We start from the raw sequence: 18,609 nt of genomic DNA, 5'->3' as shown, positions 1-18,609 counted from the left end.
TACCGTCATTATTTGTTTTCATCAATCTGGGAAACCAGTATGATTTTTGTTCAACTTGATCTGCTCCCATAATTATATAAAAAGTTGCTTGTATTTTACATTAATTTGTGTTTAAGCATTGCCTGGCCATTAAGTCTCTCCCAACAACAGCTATTTCTTCTTACAGACACTGAAATTCACTGTAATCTGTGCCAGAAGGGCTGCATTTCTTCAGAAAGAGTTAAACAGGTGTTTGCCTCTCCTGCTTTAAGATAAACATATTTTAAAGTGAATACGACACCATTTGACCTTGCCAGCATGGATCGATAGTACTCAACTAATGATAGTAAAAAAAATTGCGTTATCAGCATAATTGAAAAGTTTTTGACCCTGTACAGGTCAAATAGAAATATGTAAATTTGAGTTTGTTTGCCTGAAACAACCTTAAGAACCAAGTTTGGTGTAGAGACGGTAGGGTTTAAAATCCTACTTTTTTGTAGTGATTTGTCATTGAACTACCATATACCTACTTTATCCCCTTCCAGAACTTTTTACTGTTTATTTGAACTATATGAGAATTTGACTTTGAAAACACATCTATACATTATAAAGCATACAGTAGCATAAGAAACATGGTACAATCAAACATGCAGTGGCCAAAGGGTTATTGAAGAGGGCAAAGTAACTGAAAAGTCAATGTAATTTATAAAACTAGCTCCTAAAAAATCAACTTGTTCCACATTTAAAACTATTCCCACTATACATAGATATTTATGTAATTACATTTTTATTTCAAGTTTTCCTGTAACTGTTGCTTTTTTGCATGTATTTGTTTCATTTTTAGTGAATGGTATTGTCTGCAAACAGAACATTGTTCTATGTTATTAGTGTAAACCATATTCACAGGTGTATTAGATTGGGTGTACTGTAGAAGTTAGAACATCATACATTCTAAAGAATGCATGTCAGAGAATTGATATGCACCATTAGGAGTTTACTTTTGAGATCACTGAATTCCATCCATTTGTCAAGCAGCATTTCAGTTGTTGGTGCATTAATTCCTAGATTTAACAAACCTTAACAGCTCAATTTTAATGCTATATACATGCAACAAAACACAAAAATAGGAATTGTGTTTCTCCAATTTAATTACTAAAGTTCTAACACCTTTTAATGGTGTGGTGAGATTGCATACTCTTCATGCACGGGAGAACCTGAGGCACTTGTAGCCTGTGTGCTTTCCGAATACAGATACAGAGCTGGTCCATTATTTTTAGTACAGTGTTATACTATTAGTCTCAGTATACTTGTTGTGGTGTAACTCCCTCCCAGCACACACTCGCGTGTGCTACAGTACCCAATTCAACCATGTTTGTTTGCGTATTCTACACGTCATTTTTTGGGTAAATTATATTACTAATGCTAATTAAGATTTTAAAAAATGTAATAAATAATACACCTTTCCCTAAGTTAGTACAAATAATTAATGAAAAAAAGTACATCACATTTTTCCAATAAACTAATAAAGACCCCCACCCCCACCCCCCCAGTGTCCAGAATATTTGAAGTCTGTGCCCTGAAAATTTTGGACATTCTGCTACCATGGTTTAAACCTACATAGATAGGCAGGTTATGGGATTTTCAGTACTGTTGGAGAGGACCCTCAAGTTTATACATAACAGTGAAAAGTGGATTTAAAAAAGGAGTCCCAGCGCTCCATATGTTCACAGTGTGGTTTGTACGTTATTTTATATTGCTTTCTGTTTCCAAAGACGCTGGGGTTACAAAGATTTCAACACCGGATTTCGAATTGGTTGGGATCTTTCCCAGCTTCTTACCCTGCAGCTAATTCATCCTATCCCATATGAGCTGCATTCAGAGCTCTAGTGAGAGTGCAACAGGGGCAGCTATAAAAGGGCCTTGCTACCATACAACACGATGCTTTCAATTATAAACAATGGCAGCTTTGTGAAAGCGAACATGTAACCCCAGTGATCAATCAAAAATGTATGTTTCTTATTTTCAGACACAGAGGAAGAAGAGGAGACCAGTTATGATCCAGTCAAAACAGAGGTAAGGATCACCGTTTGTGTCAATGGCCCTCCATTAGATACTTATTTAGGTTCCTACATTTGGTTTCAATTCAGACATTTCCAGGTCTATCACACTATATTTCAATTGGCTTTACTTTGAAAGTTTCACCACCAAAAAAACTAAATATTGGCTTGTTATTTCAGTGTAGCCATTTTTTAGGCAGGAAGATTAATTTTGCCTGAGGCACATTTGGGGTTAAAATATAAAACTGAATAATTTCCATAGATAAGGTGGGGTGCCCTGTCTTTGATGGCAACTTATTATCCAGTAAGTCAATAAAACTCAGTTATGTTTAGAAATACACAGTATTTGGAAACGCTACATGAAAACGTAATATGCAGATAGTGTATTTGATCACTGAATGTTTTTCTATAGCTTCTAACTGAAGTTGCATGTCTTAAGGCCTTCTCCCAGTTTATTTGGCTGATACTTAAGAGCAGATGCAAGTCAAAACTACTGTAACTCTCTTTTGCATTTTAAAGTTATTGTAACAATAAAACATAAAGGCTTGACACTCTCGAGGAGCCTCTCTTTCATGTTGTTTTGCAGGTGCCCCAATCTCAATTATTCTCTCTGCAGGAATGTCAGGTTCAGAGTAAGTGCTTTCACCTGTCACCACAGTTTTAAAATTCAACCGGAAAGGAACACTCTCTGGGCAGCAAAGGACACATTAGGGACACATAATAGCTGTGGACCAGGCTTTGATATATTTGTTGTACAATCAGAAACATTCAATTTAGAATATGTTATACTGTATAAGGTAATGAAGGGCAGTATAATGTGCAGGATGAAGCTAATACAGCCTTAAGTCTGTTATTTCCCCTACTGATAGAAGTAACATTTGTTTACAAGAACCATTAGAAAAATGGTTGGGGAGTATTCCATTTGCCCCCAGACAAATTACAAGTTACTTCAGTTATAAGAATTCAGTTTGGCTGGTTTCCTGGAAGTGGAAGACATTTTTAGCAAAGGGGTTGGAGTTAAATAATAATTAATCTATACTATCTCAATGTGTTGTAAAAGCTAATGCTCTGGGGCTTAGATAGAGATTGTAACAAGGGGTTCCCTTTCAAGTATGAAATGTAACCATAAATGAATGGGTATTTACCTCCTAAAGACCTCAATCCTGAATACTTTATACAAAAGCTGCTCTTTGAGTCTGTGACAGTCGTGACCCTGTCCACCTCTATCTAAGGGCACTGTCTTGGTGGAAACATCAGGCCCATCTACTCTTAGGTGTCGTGCTAGGCAGTGTCACCAGAAGGGAGGTCAGCACCAAGGACATGTCCAGTCTGGGTTGGGGTGCTGTATGGAATGGCCGGTGTGTGGAACCCCCCATGGAGGTGTTTTAGCGCTGCAGGCAGTTTGCCTGGCCTTGCAATTTTTTTTACAGGGGATTCAAGGACAACATGTGCTTATACACATAGATAACACAACAGTGGTGGCCTACATCAACCACCAAGACGGCTTCCGGTCTCCATCATGTGGCATGCAAGCTTTTGCTGTGGGCGCACGAGAATCTCCTCTCATTATGGGCAGTTCATCTGCTGGGGTGGCAGACCTCCATTCAAGAGGAGTCCCCAGCAGCTCGGCGTGGAGGCTTCACCCCAAGATGGTAAGCCTCACCTGGGAAAAGTGCAGAGATAGACCTGTTTTCCTCCTAACCCACTGTCCCCTCTGGTTCTCCTGTGGCCGAGGCATCTGTTATAGGCCTTCCCAACGCTTGCCCTGCTCCCTCTGTGTGTGGAGAAAATCAGGCAGGACTGGACCATAGGTGCTTCTAATAGCCCTATATTGGCCCAGGAGGATCTGGTTTTCAACCTTAATGCAGCTCCTGAGCAGCCAGTCGTGGAGACTGCCGATGCACCGGAACCTGCTCAGTCAGGCACGTGGGACCTTAAATGGCATCCCAACCCATCGAGCCTACAGCTCTGGGTCTGGCCCCTGAATGGCTGCATTTGAGCCATCTGGGACTTTCCAACAGGTTTATTGACACCCGAGAGAATGCCAAGGCAGCGTCCCCACGTTCCCAGTACAGGTACCAGTGGGGCATCTTCCAGACGTGGTGTCTGCCTCATGAGTTTGTCCCCACGACTTGTCTCATGGCAGTAATACTGCAATTTTTGCAGGACTTTTTTGCCAAGGGGAAATCCCCCTCCAAAGACCTCCACAGACCTCGAAAGGTCTATCTGGCAGCTATTTCAGCTTGCCATGTCAAAATTGACTTCCTGATGGGACAATTTTTGAAATGGGCTCAACGCCTTTGTCCACCTACGAAGGACATTGTCCCTCGCTGGAGGTTAAACATGGTGCTTAATGCACTCATGAAGCCTCCATTTTAGCCCATGCATTCAGCTGAGCTGAAATTGCTATTGTTAAAGCAGCTTTCTTACTATCACCTCCACAAAGGTGGTGGTAAGTGAGTGTGATGCAGGCATTCTCTATTGCAAAAGCTTGCTTATTTTTTACAGAGGCTAGGATAAAGGTTACGCTCTGTACCAATCCTGCCTTCTTGCCAAAGACCATCTCGGCTTTCCATGTCAAATAAGTCTGTGGAAATTGAGGCTTTTCATCCACTGCCTTTCCAGTCTGTAAGGGATCGACAGCTCTATATGCTCTGCACAGTTTGGGCCCTGGCATACTGCGTTGACAGGACAAGAAGTTGGAGGCAATCTGAACAATTTTTTTTTTTTCTGCTATGGAACAAAGTCCCATAGTCAAGCCCTGTCTAAGCAGCGGCCTATTCAACCAGGGGCCTTGTAACTTTGTGGGCTTTATTCCAGGGTGCATCTGTCAAGGACATATGTATTGTGGCAGTGTGGGCTACTCCCTTTACCTTTACTTGGTTCTACAGGCTAAATGTTGTGGATCCTCAAAAACCTGGTTTTTGAACTAGAGTATTAAGGCTGACTTCCAAGTCGCCCTTTACAACACAGGCACAGGTGAAATTCTCCCTCAATTTTTCATCCTAGCTACTAGTTACTGGGGTACTGAATGGTGACGCACAGGGCAGCCTCTCAGCTTCGCCATGGAGCATTCCGGTCATTCTGCAATCATGCCCTTGCGACAGCTTTGGTATACTCACCCATCAGTAACGGTTACATTTTGTACTTGAAAAGCAACATTAGGTTATTATCATAACTCTGGTTCCCTGAAATAGAAATTTAACCATTAACCTTCATGGTCGATGCGCCCATTATTCGCAGAGGATTTTAAGGAAAAATTATGCAGAGATCTTTGAGCGCAGTCCATTTGATCCCACGGGGGCGGGGCCACAACTTCTTCACAGGCTGAAAGAGCAGTTTTGGTATAAAGTATTCAGGATCTGGGTCTTTAGGAGTTAAATACCCATTCAGTAATGGTTGCATTTCTATTTCAGGTAACCAGGGTTATGGTAATAAAGTTTTGATGGCTTTGAACGGCACTGTAGGAGTTGTTGCGTTTTGGATGACACATTAACTGAAATCATGTATATATTATAGATGTTAAAGATCAGCACATGGAACTCATTATGGACACATTACATTTTATGGTCTCATTTAATTGTATTAATAACAAATATTATAATCCTTCTCAATCAGGTTTACAGTATAGCCCTAGTATATCTAGTATGGGCAGTTACCCATTTGTGCATGTCTTTACAGTTACTAGCAACAGCAGTGTGCACATTGTGGGAAACACTCAGCCTTGTCAAGGGACTCCTCATTCTTCACTGTGTCTCTAATACTGTCCCATACAGTAGTTTATTTATTTTTCAAATAGTCTGTATTTTTGGCTCATCCAGTCCTTATGAAATAATATATTAGCCTGAACTCCATTAATGTAAAACTATTGTAAATAGGCCAGATAAATTATATATTTAGAGTTATATTACCTCATATTTTATTTTCTAAGCACTGCAAAGAGAGTTGTGATATCTCTAGATGCCTAAGGCGGTACTGTACTTAACCTTTGATTTCCCAGCTCTCCATCACAATGGCTGCCAGACAAGAAGGAGGAGATACACAGGTATGAGTGTGTTATGGACTGGCATCAGGAGAACAATGCAGACCGTCCAGAGACAGATGCCCATTCACGCTGGCAGGACAGACTCTTGTTTCACCTTCGGTTTAATAATGAAATTGGATTTATCTCTCTCTGTTGCCAACAGCCTTTTTGCACACCACATTACGTCATCGGAAATATATTGTTTTTACACTGAAACGGTAGTTTCAGCTACTGTAGCCTGTTACCACTATAAGTTACATTGTGGCTGTATTACCTGCAGCAGTTGTAGGTTATGAAGGTTATTCACAAGATGTATTGAACCTCAGAAACATAACTGGGTTGAGAGGCTGCGTACTATAGTGTGGCACCCCACTTTTTTTTGATGCAGCCAGGTTGGAACGAAAATGGCAGCGTTTGACACCCGAAGGGGGTCTTCTGGAGCACTTTGATGTTGGTAGCTGTCTGTACATTACCTGGTACATCTATGGATAAGGTGCTTCTTTTGGTTTTTGCCGCTTCTAAGGGGAAAGGGGTTGCACTTTATGCTTTATCGAGAGCTGGATAGTTATTACCTCTGTTAAAGCAGAGATCCAAAATTTAGGACCTGTATAACACACATCGATAAGGGGTGTCTGCATTTCCTTCGTTGTTTGCATGGTGATCCATCTGTCCTTCTGAATGTGTCCTTGAAACATGCTCTGTGGTACTTCATTGAGACAAGGAAACAGTCGCCTGATTGTCCTTGAATGATGACTGTTTAAAATAAATGGTATTAAATGGTATATTCATTGAAAACATCAAATACACTTGGTTTTCCTATAAAAGATCTCCGTCTGCATCCTGTGTTGCAGTGGAAAGACCAAAACGCATGCAGTGGAGTCAAACACCGCTCAGGAAATCAAAGAGAACAGTCAAGATTAAACTATTTATTAATGCATTGGTGGCAATTAAAAAAGCCACCATGCATTTTATTCCATGGACACTTGGCTGCTCATGGCATATTCTTAGTGCTTTGTTCATGCGTCTACAAAATACATTCTGCTTCCTTACTTACAGTGAATGCCTCAATGTGAGGACAATTTTCACTAAACTCTAGGCGCACCCATTCAGCTATTTCAGCACTTTTCAGACCCTGGAGTCACCATTTGGCGATGGCGATCCCAGCAGTGTTTGGAACAGTCTGCTTTCTTTTTGGTAAGGGAAAACACTACTCAATGGTGTATTTATTTTCCCATGTTCTTTTTATCCCTTTGAGCAGGGAACTCGAGCCAGGCTTCGTGGGGGACTGGGCTGGAAAACCAGCCTACGTCAGAGGCCCATGCAGAGAATAACCTTCCAGGCCGGGGACCCTTATTACATTAACAAGAGGAAGAGTGATGAGTGGCTGGCCAAATGGAAGATGGAGGTGAGTAAATCGATCGACAGTCTGTGAGGCAAGGTAGTGAGGGATCGTCCTACAAAAACAAAGCACCTCTGTCAACTTGTAGGGAACAATTTGCTTAACGGAAGGTATAGCAGAGCTTAAAGCCAAGTGTATTTGATGGATCAGTTGATATCTCATGAAGGTACCATTTATTTGAGTGTTGGTGTGATTGTTGCCATGGAAGCATGGTGGATATCGTCCTCTTGCTTTTATGTATTTATGTTGTCCAGGCTGATTCAATCAGTAAATGTTTGATTGTATCTTTTTCATCAACTTCGAGTCATTCAAATTGAAAACCAAAGGACATGATACAGCTGTTATTGAGTGGCTTATCAATTAAAGGTATGAAATCCACTTTTGGAAACTTTACAAGAGGGTCAAAAAGTATTACATTGTAGTATACTTACTGAAATTTTATAGCATACTATATACTACATTGATCTAAAAGAGAGACAGAAAGTTCTATTGCAATATTACATTGCCCATAAAAACAGCTTACTAGCAAACATTTAATGCCTTACGTACATTTTAACATATGTATGTGCTTTAGAGAAAGCATAATTAGTCTTGTGAGTTTTTTCTATCTTTTTAAGTTTGAGCTTTTCAGTTGGAAAACTTTAGTTGGATCCACACAGGGTACCAATGGTCATTGTCTGTGTGTTAGAAAGGTCTCCTCTTGCAAAACTTTTTCAACTGCTACCACTGAGTACTATATCCTATTTAGTTTGCAAAGCATAGCTCATTTGGTATATCCCAGCTTGTAGACAGTGTAGATGAGTACAGTCTGTTTCTGAAATGAGGTTGTAATAAGTGCTGGGACAGATACTTGAATATTCAAATGTCTTTGCTTGAAATGTGTTCATAAACAGAATTGACTGTTCATGTGTGCTAGGAGTGTCAGTTATAATTTAGGTATACATATAGCCTTCAACCATTGTTCTCTGCAGTGTATTACCTAACATCTGTTAGGTAATACATAATTTTATTTATATACATACCGTGCCTATAGAAAGCCTACACCACTTTCAATATGTTCACATTTTGTTGCTTTATAGCCTGGAATTAAAATGCATTAAGATAGTTGTTTTTTTTTCATTTATCTACACATCCTACCCCCCAACTTTCAAGTGAAAAAATATTCTAGAAATTTGTAGGAAATTAATTAAAAAATAAAAACGAAATGAAACTTGGTTGGATAAGTGTCCACCCCCTTGTAAAAGCATTCCTAAATTAGCTCAGGTGTAACCAATCGCCTTCAGAATCACACACCAAGTTAAGTGGCCTCCACCTGTGTTAAATTGTAGTGATTCACATGATTTCAGGATAAATTCAGCAGTTCCTGTAGGTTCCCACTGCTGGGTAGTGCATTTCAAAGTAAAGACCATGAGCACCAAGGCATTTTCAAAAGAACTCTGGGACAAAGTTGTTGAAAGGCACAGATCAAGGATGGGTATAAAAAATATCAATGGCCTTGAATATCCCTTGGAGCACGGTCAAGATGATTATTAAGAAGTGGAAGGTGTATGGCACCACCAAAACCCTGCCTAGATCAGGCCATCCCACCAAACTGGATGACCGAGCAAGAAGGAGACTGATCAGAGAGGCTACCAATAGGCCAATGGCAACTTTGCAAGAGCTACAGGCTTCTATGGCCAAGACTGGATGGATCACACTGCATATGACAACATTATCCCAAGCACTCCACAAATCTTGCCTGTATGGTAGGGTGGGAAGAAGGAAGCCATTACTCAAGAAAGCCCACCTTGAATCCTTTTTGAAGTATGCAAAAAAATACTCAGGAGATTCTGTAGCCATGTGGCAACAAGTGTTGTGGTCTGACAAAACTAAAATGGAACCTTTTGGTCTAAATGCAAAGCGTTATGTTTGCCGCAAATCCAACACAGCTCATCACCCAAGGAACACCATCGCTACTGTAAAGCATGGTGGTGGCAGCATCATGTTATGGGGATGTTTCTCATCGACAGAGATTGAGGCACTTGTCAGGATAGAAGTAAAATTGAATGGAGCAAAGTACAGAGAAGTCCTTGAGGAAAACCTGCGGCCCTCTGCAAGAAAGCTGACACTGGGATGGAAGTTCATCTTTCAGCATGACAACGACCCAAAGCACACAGCCAAAGCTACACTGGAGTGGCTAAGGAACAAAAAGGTAAATGTCCTTGAGTGGCTCAGTCAGAGCCCCGACCTAAATCCAATTGAAAATGTATGGCATGACTTGAAGATTGCTGTCCATCAACGCTCCCCAAGGAACTTGACAGAGCTTGAACAGTTTTGTAAAGAAGAATTGTCAAATATGGCCAAATCCTAGGTGTGCAAAGTTGGTAGAGACCTATCCCAACAGACTCACAGCTGTAATTGCTGCCAAAGGTGCTTCCACCAAGTATTAACTCTGGGGTGGAGACTTATCCAATTCTGATCTTTCAGTTTTGTATTTTTAACATATAATTTTTTTCTCAATAAAACTTGTTTTCCCCCTTAACAGTGTGGAGTGTGGTGTGTAGATGTGGGAAAAAAATCCTCCTTTAAATGCATGAAACTATGAGGCACTGACACAACAAAATGTGAACAAAATATTCAAGGGGATGTAGACTTTCTATAGGCACTGTATATATATATATATATATATATATATATATATATATATATATATATATATATATATATATATATATATATATGTATCCATGACAAGGGCTGTGGTGCAGTAATTATATTCTTTCAGATAATTTAAATTTAAATTGTTTGTCCTATCACTAACTAGTCTTAATACCTTACTTTAGTATATTGTTCATGAAGAAGATAAGATGGACTGTTTGCTTTGACATCACTAGTAACACACCGGGGCTGGCTATGTGTTGTAAGCTATGCTGTGAGGCAGCTGGTGCTACTGCAGCTACTCAGGAGGATTGTTGTGATGTTAATAAAAGGATACTACAAACACTCAAGAGCTAAGCTTCAGATGATGAAAAGGAAATAGCTGAGTTATCTTAAATTCAGTTGAGGAATGTGTTTAAAAAAGGCTGTGTTGTCTTGTGTTGTGTTCTTCCGGTAACCTTAGTGCAACCAAGTGGTCTAAAATTGAAGTGCTACTGAAATCAGTTACAATGGTATCAATGTAAGTGTTTTTTTCAAGAATGTAAGGAAGTTTATTTAATTACGAAGGGTTCATTATTACTATTATTAGTAGTCATAGTAGTCATAGTAGTACATTGATTTGACAAAGTTGCATTCATGTGTTTTATACAATGACTTATAAAATTACATAAATGGTCTTGTACAAAACTCAATATCTTTCTCTGTTCTGTACCTTTAAGAGTTAACTCAATATTAACTGCACACTAGGTGTACACTTTTATGTCAGTCAATGGAAACTTGACAACTGTATACTCACAGGTTATCAGTAAAATGTGGTTGTGCAGCAGTTATCTGTATCTTCAGCTTACCTCTATAAACACATACAAGAGCACAATTTCCATAAGGTATTTCAAACTGGCCAGCGCTTTTATTTATTAAAGATTTTGTCATTTCTTTAAAGGTCACTGAAAAATGACCTGCTGTCAATAAAGTAATGCTTTTGTAATCTTCTAATGAATCTTTTTGTTGCCAAGCTTCGTAATGTTGGAATACTCGATGTACATTTATGTACATATTTAAGTGAAAACAATGGTAAATATGCTCCTCTATTTATATAATCTTCATCAGAAATGTGCTGCCCCTCATTAAATTAATTAATATAATTTTTGTTTTTTTAATGTACCAGATGAAAAAACAATATTTTTTATTAAATTCTATTGGAAAACATGAATATGTTGCTTTGTTTTATTTGGTTTCTTAAACCTTCTTAAATTTTATACCAAGACATACATTTATAATATAAAAAATACATGTATCCATTTTATAAGTTCATTTGAATAATCATTGGTGTCCGATTCAGACTCATTCAATATCTCATGTACACTTCAGTTTCCCAAAAGGTCAACATCTACATAAATTTTGTCAGTCGTGTTTATTGAGATAAATTCTAATATTTCTGCCATTTTTCCCCACAATGTAGAATGGATATCTACCAGTGATTTGCCCCTTTTTGAAAAGAAGTGCCGACCCATGGTGATATGCTGTAATATCAACACCCATGTGACCTGTTTTGACCAGACAGGATAGAGTATTTAAAATACCCATTTTATAAAAATATTTAAGACATAAAGGGGTCTCTTCATAAAGGGTTATCACCTATTGAAATAAGAACAGGTGTACATGATTGGATTTCCTCCATAGCTGCCTATTTAACGGCAGTTGCTATTCACAAGAGATAATTCAGTTGTGTCGTTAAGCCCCAACAATTTTCGCCTATGAAGGCATGTTTTTAACAAATTGAGAGAAAGGTTAATGATTACCTCATTAGTAAAGTTTTCATCGGTCCTGAATGTCAAACTGCTATTCATAAGAGTGAAAGACAGCAAAATGCTGTCGATAACTAGGAGTTATTGAATGCTTTCTACAGTCTAAATCAGTCAATCAATCTTTATTTTATATAGCGCCTTTCATAGTGGACCACCATCATGAAGTGCTTAAACTATACAGTATACCAGTGCTGCTGATGCAGTCGGTGGGAAATTTGGGCTTGCATGGTATTGCAAAAAACACTGATCGAGTTTCAGTGCGAGGCTCAATCAATGCTCAAAAGGGAGTCTTTTTTTTTCACGCACCACAAAATGATTCATTTTGTGTACAGTATGCAATACGGCGTGAAATGTTCACTGATTCATAACCATAAACTCGCCCTTGGTTATTATTATTACTAGAATTAGAGTATTTTTCAAACGTTGTCCTACAGTGCTTTTTGTTGTTGATTTTTTTTGGTCCTACAGTTAAGAATGGAAATCTTGTGTGTGAATGGAAATGTGTTTACCAACATTGCCAAACAAAATGAAAATACAAAGTATTTATTTAAAAAATACTTTTTTTTCTAAATGACATGTCCTGAATTTTTTGCAGATGTGATAGGGGCATCGGAACTGGCAGCTGCAGACTCGGGTTTCGGTAGTAGGCTACTGTCGGCAGATTCCGTTATTCTTTTTGCAACAGCTACCGACGCCACTCAGGGAACATTAATAATGCTGATGATGTCATCATAAAGAGGCGGAGTTTAATTCTTGAATGACTATATACCCATACATAAAGTGTTTTGCGACAGTCACCCGTATTCTCAGATCATTTTATGAATAGCAATATGGACGGTTTGAAACTAAACTCATTTTATTGCGTCAGTCTGCAAGTACTTTTATGAATAGGGCACAAAGAGACCAAGATTACACCTACCAGAAGTGTTTCCAGTGGTAGCCAATCACTTTCATTTGTGGCCAGGATGATTAGGAGGAACTTGGAACTGTACAAGAACAGGAGAAGGAAATTAACTCTAAAGAGCATCTTCATTTAATAGTGTTTTCATCCTTTCACATGAACTAACAACTGTGGTTCTAAATATCGCCACTGCTTCAACAGGACCCATGCGCACCACAGTTATAAATAACACACATCTAACATTGCATAAGTATTTAAACAGTGGTGTTAATAAGATCTGTTGCCATTAAGATCTACTGAATTGACCCCAAGATTTGAGAACGGTGCTGCTCTGACTTAAATATCTTGTGAAGGAAATCCTTAACATTACAATGAAGTGGCGGGTCATACTTGGAGTGGATTCACATCCCAGAGACATCTGGATGACCGCAGTTCACATTCTTGGCTTGTCTCAGAATTTGATTACTGAAAAAAAAGGGTCAAAGAGTGGATTTCATGTTGAAAGATTGGATTATCCAAGGCTGACCTTTTGTTTGCCTCGAGACTACATAAGAAATTAAATACTGTACTAGGGAGTTAAAGACTGGGGGCTTTTCATTTAAAGGCTGTTTTCACAACATTTCTATGACTTTGCATAGCCCTGAAATTATAAAGTTATAATTTAGTGTTTATAATTTAGAAGGTGACGGTTTAATTATTAAGAACATAAGAACATAAGAAAGTTTGCAAACGAGAGGAGGCCATTCTGCCCATCTTGCTCATTTGGTTGTTAGTAGCTTATTGATCCCAGAATCTCATCAAGCAGCTTCTTGAAGGATCCCAGGCTATCAGCTTCAACAACATTTCTGGGGAGTTGATTCCAGACCCTCACAATTCTCTGTGTAAAAAAGTGCCTCCTATTTTCTGTTCTGAATGCCCCTTTGTCTAATCTCCATTTGTGACCCCTGGTCCTTGTTTCTTTTTTCAGGCTGAAAAAGTCCCTTGGGTCAACATTGTCAATACCTTTTAGAATTTTGAAAGCTTAAATTAGGTCGCAGCGTAGTCTTCTTTGTTCAAGACTGAACAGATTCATTTCTTTTAGCCTGTCTGCATATGACATGCCTTTTAAGCCCGGAATAATTCTGGTCGCTGTTCTTTGCACTCTTTCTAGAGCAGAAATATCTTTTTTATAGCAAGGTGACCAGAACTGCACACAATATTCAAGATGAGGTCTTACTAGTGCATTGTACAGTTTTAACATTACTTCCCTTGATTTAAATTCAACACTTTTCACAATGTATCCAAGCATCTTGTTAGCCTTTTTTATAGCTTTCCCGAATTGTCTAGATGAAGACATTTCTGAGTCAACAAAAAGTCTTTTTCATTGATTCCTTCTCCAATTTCAGTATCTCCCATATGATATTTATAATGTACATTTTTATTTCCTGAGTGCAATACGTTACACTTTTCTCTATTAAATGTCATTTGCCATGTGTCTGCCCAGTTCTGAATCTTGTCTAGATCATTTTGAATGACCTTTGCCACTCCTCCTATTTTTGTGTCATCTGCAAATTTAACAAGTTTGCTTACTATACCAGAATCTAAATCATTAATGTAGATTAGGAATAGCAGAGGACCTAATACTGATCCCTGTGGTACACCACTGGTTACCACACTCCATTCTGAGGTTTTTCCTCTAATCAGTACTTTCTGTTTTCTACATGTTAACCACTCCCTAATCCATGTACATGTGTTTCCTTGAATCCCAACTGCGTTCAGTTTGAGAATTAATCTTTTGTGCGGGACTTTGTCAAAAGCTTTCTGGAAATCTAAATAAACCATGTCATATGCTTTTCAATTATCCATTATCGATGTTGCATCCTCAAAAAAATCAAGCAAGTTAGTTAGACACGATCTCCCTTTCCTAAAACCATGTTGACTGTCTCCCAGGACCCTGTTACCATATAGGTAATTTTCCATTTTGGATCTTATTATAGTTTCCATAAGTTTGCATATAATAGAAGTCAGGCTTACTGGTCTGTAGTTACCTGGTTCAGTTTTGTTTCCCTTTTTGTGGATCGATATTACATTTGCAATTTTCCAGTCTGTCGGTACCACCCCTGTGTCAAGAGACTGCTGCATGATCGTGGTTAGCGGTTTGTAAATAACTTCTTTCATTTCCTTGAGTACTATTGGGAGGATTTGTTTATTTTAAGAGCTCTTAGTCCCTTTAACACTTCTGCCTCGGTTATGCTAAAGTTATTTAAAACTGGATAGGAACTGGATGACGTGGGGCATGTTGTCCGTATCTTCCTTTGTAAAAACTTGTGAAAAGTAATCATTTAATATATTTGCTATTTTTTTTTCTTCATCTACGATTTTGCCATTTGTATCTCTTAAACATTTAATCTCCTCTTTGAATGTTCTCTTGCTGTTGTAATATTGGAAAAACATTTTAGAATTGGTTTTAGCCCCCTTAGCAATGTTCATTTCTATTTCTCTCTTGGCCTTTCTAACTTCCTTTTTGACTTGCGTTTGTAGTTCTGCGTACCCTTTCTGTGTACTTTCTTTTTGGTCCTTTTTTAATGCTCTGTAAAGTGCCTTTTTTCGCTGAATATTTTTTTAAATTGATCTATTAAACCATTTTGGCAATTTAGTTTTACATTTAGATTTGTCTACTTTAGGGATGTAATTGTTTTGCGCCTCTAGTACTACATTTTTGAAGAACAACCATCCTTTTTCTGTGGGTGTTTTCTCTATTTTACTCCAATCTACTTCTGTTAGTCTCTGTTTCATACCTTCATAGTTTGCTTTTCTAAAATTGTAAACCTTAGCTTTAGTCTTTACTTTTGGGGTTTTAAAAAACACTTCAAATGAGACCATGTTGTGGTCTGAGTTTGCCAGTGGTTCTCTGACCTCTGTTTTAGTTATTCTGTCTTCATTATTTGAAAAGACTAAATCAAGGCATGCCTCCCTTCTAGTCGGTGCCTTGACAAATTGTGTTAGGAAGCAGTCATTTGTCATTTCCACCATTTCAATTTCATCCTTCGTGCTACCCTCTGGGTTTTCCCATTTTATATGGGGGAAGTTGAAATCCCCCTATTGCATTAGCTACAGCCAGGGACACACTATTTAAGCTTTCCAACCAAGTTCAGCAATGAAATACCTCTAAAAGACACTTCAGGAGTGGTTCGGTTATGTGGACTGAGATACGAGTGGAAAAAACCAGCCTCAAAACTATTTCTTGTATTCTTGGTTTGATGCCCAATTTGTACAAATCAAATGTTGATTCATACAGATTAATAATATACACATCTACAAGTGTTCAGCCAAGAGAATGCCTGCACAGATCTTATCTACCATTGGATCCTGTTCTGTTTAACACATATAGATACACTGGCAAGTACTTTTGCGGATATTAAAACTACCGTATTCCTTTGAATTTAAGACGCCCTTAAATTTAAGACACAGCCCACATTTCCCACCCTCAACTTGAGTAAAAAATGAAAGATCTAATAAATATGCATTTAGAAAGATGTGTTTACTCATATAAGAAAACAACGTATCACACACAGCATTGCAGTTATGCACTGCTTGTCATTTTCAGTTGTGATTACTCTCACGTGTTTTTCTCCCTTTTTGTGAACTGTGGTGTTTGGCAAGTAAAAAAAAAATAGGGGGTGTCTGATTAGAACTGAGCCGAATAATGAAACACTGCTGCTGTGGTAAACAGGAAGGCTTGCCCGGTGCTGTTCGGGAGGTCCCTATTGGCTCGGGGGCGTGCCTGGGGAGCCGACACCTGCTTAATGCAGCAGTGCCATTTCGAGGCTACACAGACAGGCGCTGATTGAAAGCCTGCTTTGTTTTAAATCAAAGGAGAGTGTCCGCTCTGCAGAACAACTACTACGGAACCCTTTAACTGCCAGTCAGTCACATTGTTGTTTGTGTACTCTTATGTCACATCTTATGCTGGCGATTTTAATACACGCATTACTATACTGTACTAAAATTTAAGCCTTTTTTTTTTTTTTTTTTTTTTAGAAGAAAACACTTAGCTTAGCCATAAATTCCCCCAGAGATGCTGATTTAGAATCAAAATCCAGGCCTGCTTTTAATTTGACACATCTCCTGAATTTGCTCACATTGGGTAGAAATCAGGCTAGGCTTGGCTTCTATTGCTCACATCCAGATTGACTATGGCTACCTCTGTTCTGTCTGAATTAACTTCACATAACATGTGCTTGAGGCTTGAGGCTGCTGAAGACTTCCTGTTAATACCTTGGAAGTTGAAATGCCCCATGATTATACTGTCCCATTCCTTGCATTAATCTCAAATGTTGTTGTATAAAAGGGTACTGTCATGGTATCCATGTTTAGTGGTCTGCAGCGAACTCCACGGCTTTTATTGATGAAATCTTGAGAGGCAAGAGATTATATTGATGAATGCAAGTTTATTGGCTTTATTCTACCTATATATTATAGTGGGCAGAACACAAATGTTTGCTGTAATTTTCCTAGCTGACATTTGTTAAATCATGACAGCAGTGACATGGATCAGAGCACAGGCTTGTTGACATTGTTCTAGTGTTTTTAGTTAAATGGGAGGCTGGAACAGCCTTTGGACTTGGTTGCTAACATATATGTTTCAGTGCACGCTGGATCTCTAACCCCATAGGCCCCCTTGTGGCCAATACTTGACCCGCTACAATCATGTAGGCATATTGACCTGGCAAGGAAGACAATCCAATGGATTTTTGGCCTAAATGGAAAGCGTTATGTTTGGCGCAAACCCAACACAGCACATCACCCAAAGAACACCATCCCTACTGTGAAGCATGGTGGTGGCAGCATCATGTTATGGGGATGTTTCTCATCGACAGAGACTGAGGCACTTGTCAGGATAGAAGTAAAATTGAATGGAGCAAAGTACAGAGAAGTCCTTGAGGAAAACCTGCGACCCTCTGCAAGAACATAAGAACATAAGAAAGTTTACAAAGGAGAGGAGGCCAAGAAAGCTGATACTGGGATGGAAGTTCACCTTTCAGCATGATAACCATGATAACCCAAAGCTACACTGGAGTGGCTAAGGAACAAAAAAGTAAATGTCCTTGAGTGGCCCAGTCAGAGCTCCGACCTAAATCCAGTCGAAAATTTGTGGAATTGTGGCATTGTGGCAGGGTAGCAAAAGTGAGGAGACTCAGAGTCAGAAAGTTCAGTAAATGAAATAATAATCATCACACAAAAGAAAAAGGCACGATGGCCAAATAAAAAGACACACAGAACAATCTAAACAATAACTAATAAACAACTAGGTCCTCTCTCACAAACACTCACCAACTAACACTCCCAACCACTCTCCTTTTATACAGGTGCCTGGACTAATTGATTAATTAACACCTCATTAGTCCAGGCACATTCCACGCATTCCTCACACAAACTCAGACTCACTCACATCCACTGTAAACAACATAAAAACACACAAAGACAGGTTGAACCCTGTCACACACCTCCCCCCCTGCGCAGCATAACATGGCCTAAATGGCCACCTCCCCCCCTAAACACCTTTCTTCTCAAAGTCCGGTGGGAAGAACAGAGGCTTTACTTGGCCCAACTCAGTGACATCCCCGGGTGACGGCAAGCAGGCGGCATCCCCGAGAGGCGACGGCAGCAGCGGACCCTCGGGAGGCGACGGCAGCAGCGGACCCTCGGGAGGCAAACTCGGGAGGGGAGCCCCTGGCCAGGAAGGCGGCAGCAGGAGCTCCACTTCTCCCTCATACTGTGTAACTGGTGGCTCCCCTGGTGATGTGGAGCAGTAGGTAACCCCAGGC

General features: G+C 39.3%; 1 protein-coding gene across 6 annotated transcripts in view; it reads left to right on the top strand.

The window, feature by feature from the left end:
* LOC121315581 (DNA (cytosine-5)-methyltransferase 3A-like) overlaps positions 1 to 18,609 on the top strand; it is a 177,592-nt gene that overhangs the window by 94,527 nt on the left and 64,456 nt on the right. For 3 of the 6 annotated variants that reach the window (XM_041249793.1, XM_041249795.1, XM_041249799.1), the window contains 2 exons: positions 2,006 to 2,052; positions 7,316 to 7,465. In XM_041249793.1, the coding sequence (XP_041105727.1) occupies positions 2,006 to 2,052; positions 7,316 to 7,465 (197 nt within the window). The remainder of the gene's footprint in view (positions 1 to 2,005; positions 2,053 to 7,315; positions 7,466 to 18,609) is intronic. The other 3 variants (XM_041249794.1, XM_041249796.1, XM_041249797.1) reach the window with 2 other exon arrangements.

This window comes from Polyodon spathula, chromosome 5 (assembly GCF_017654505.1).
Source record: "Polyodon spathula isolate WHYD16114869_AA chromosome 5, ASM1765450v1, whole genome shotgun sequence".
Taxonomy (NCBI): domain Eukaryota; kingdom Metazoa; phylum Chordata; class Actinopteri; order Acipenseriformes; family Polyodontidae; genus Polyodon; species Polyodon spathula.
Note: the sequence above shows the minus strand (reverse complement) of the source record. Positions and strands in the feature narration are given on the sequence as shown.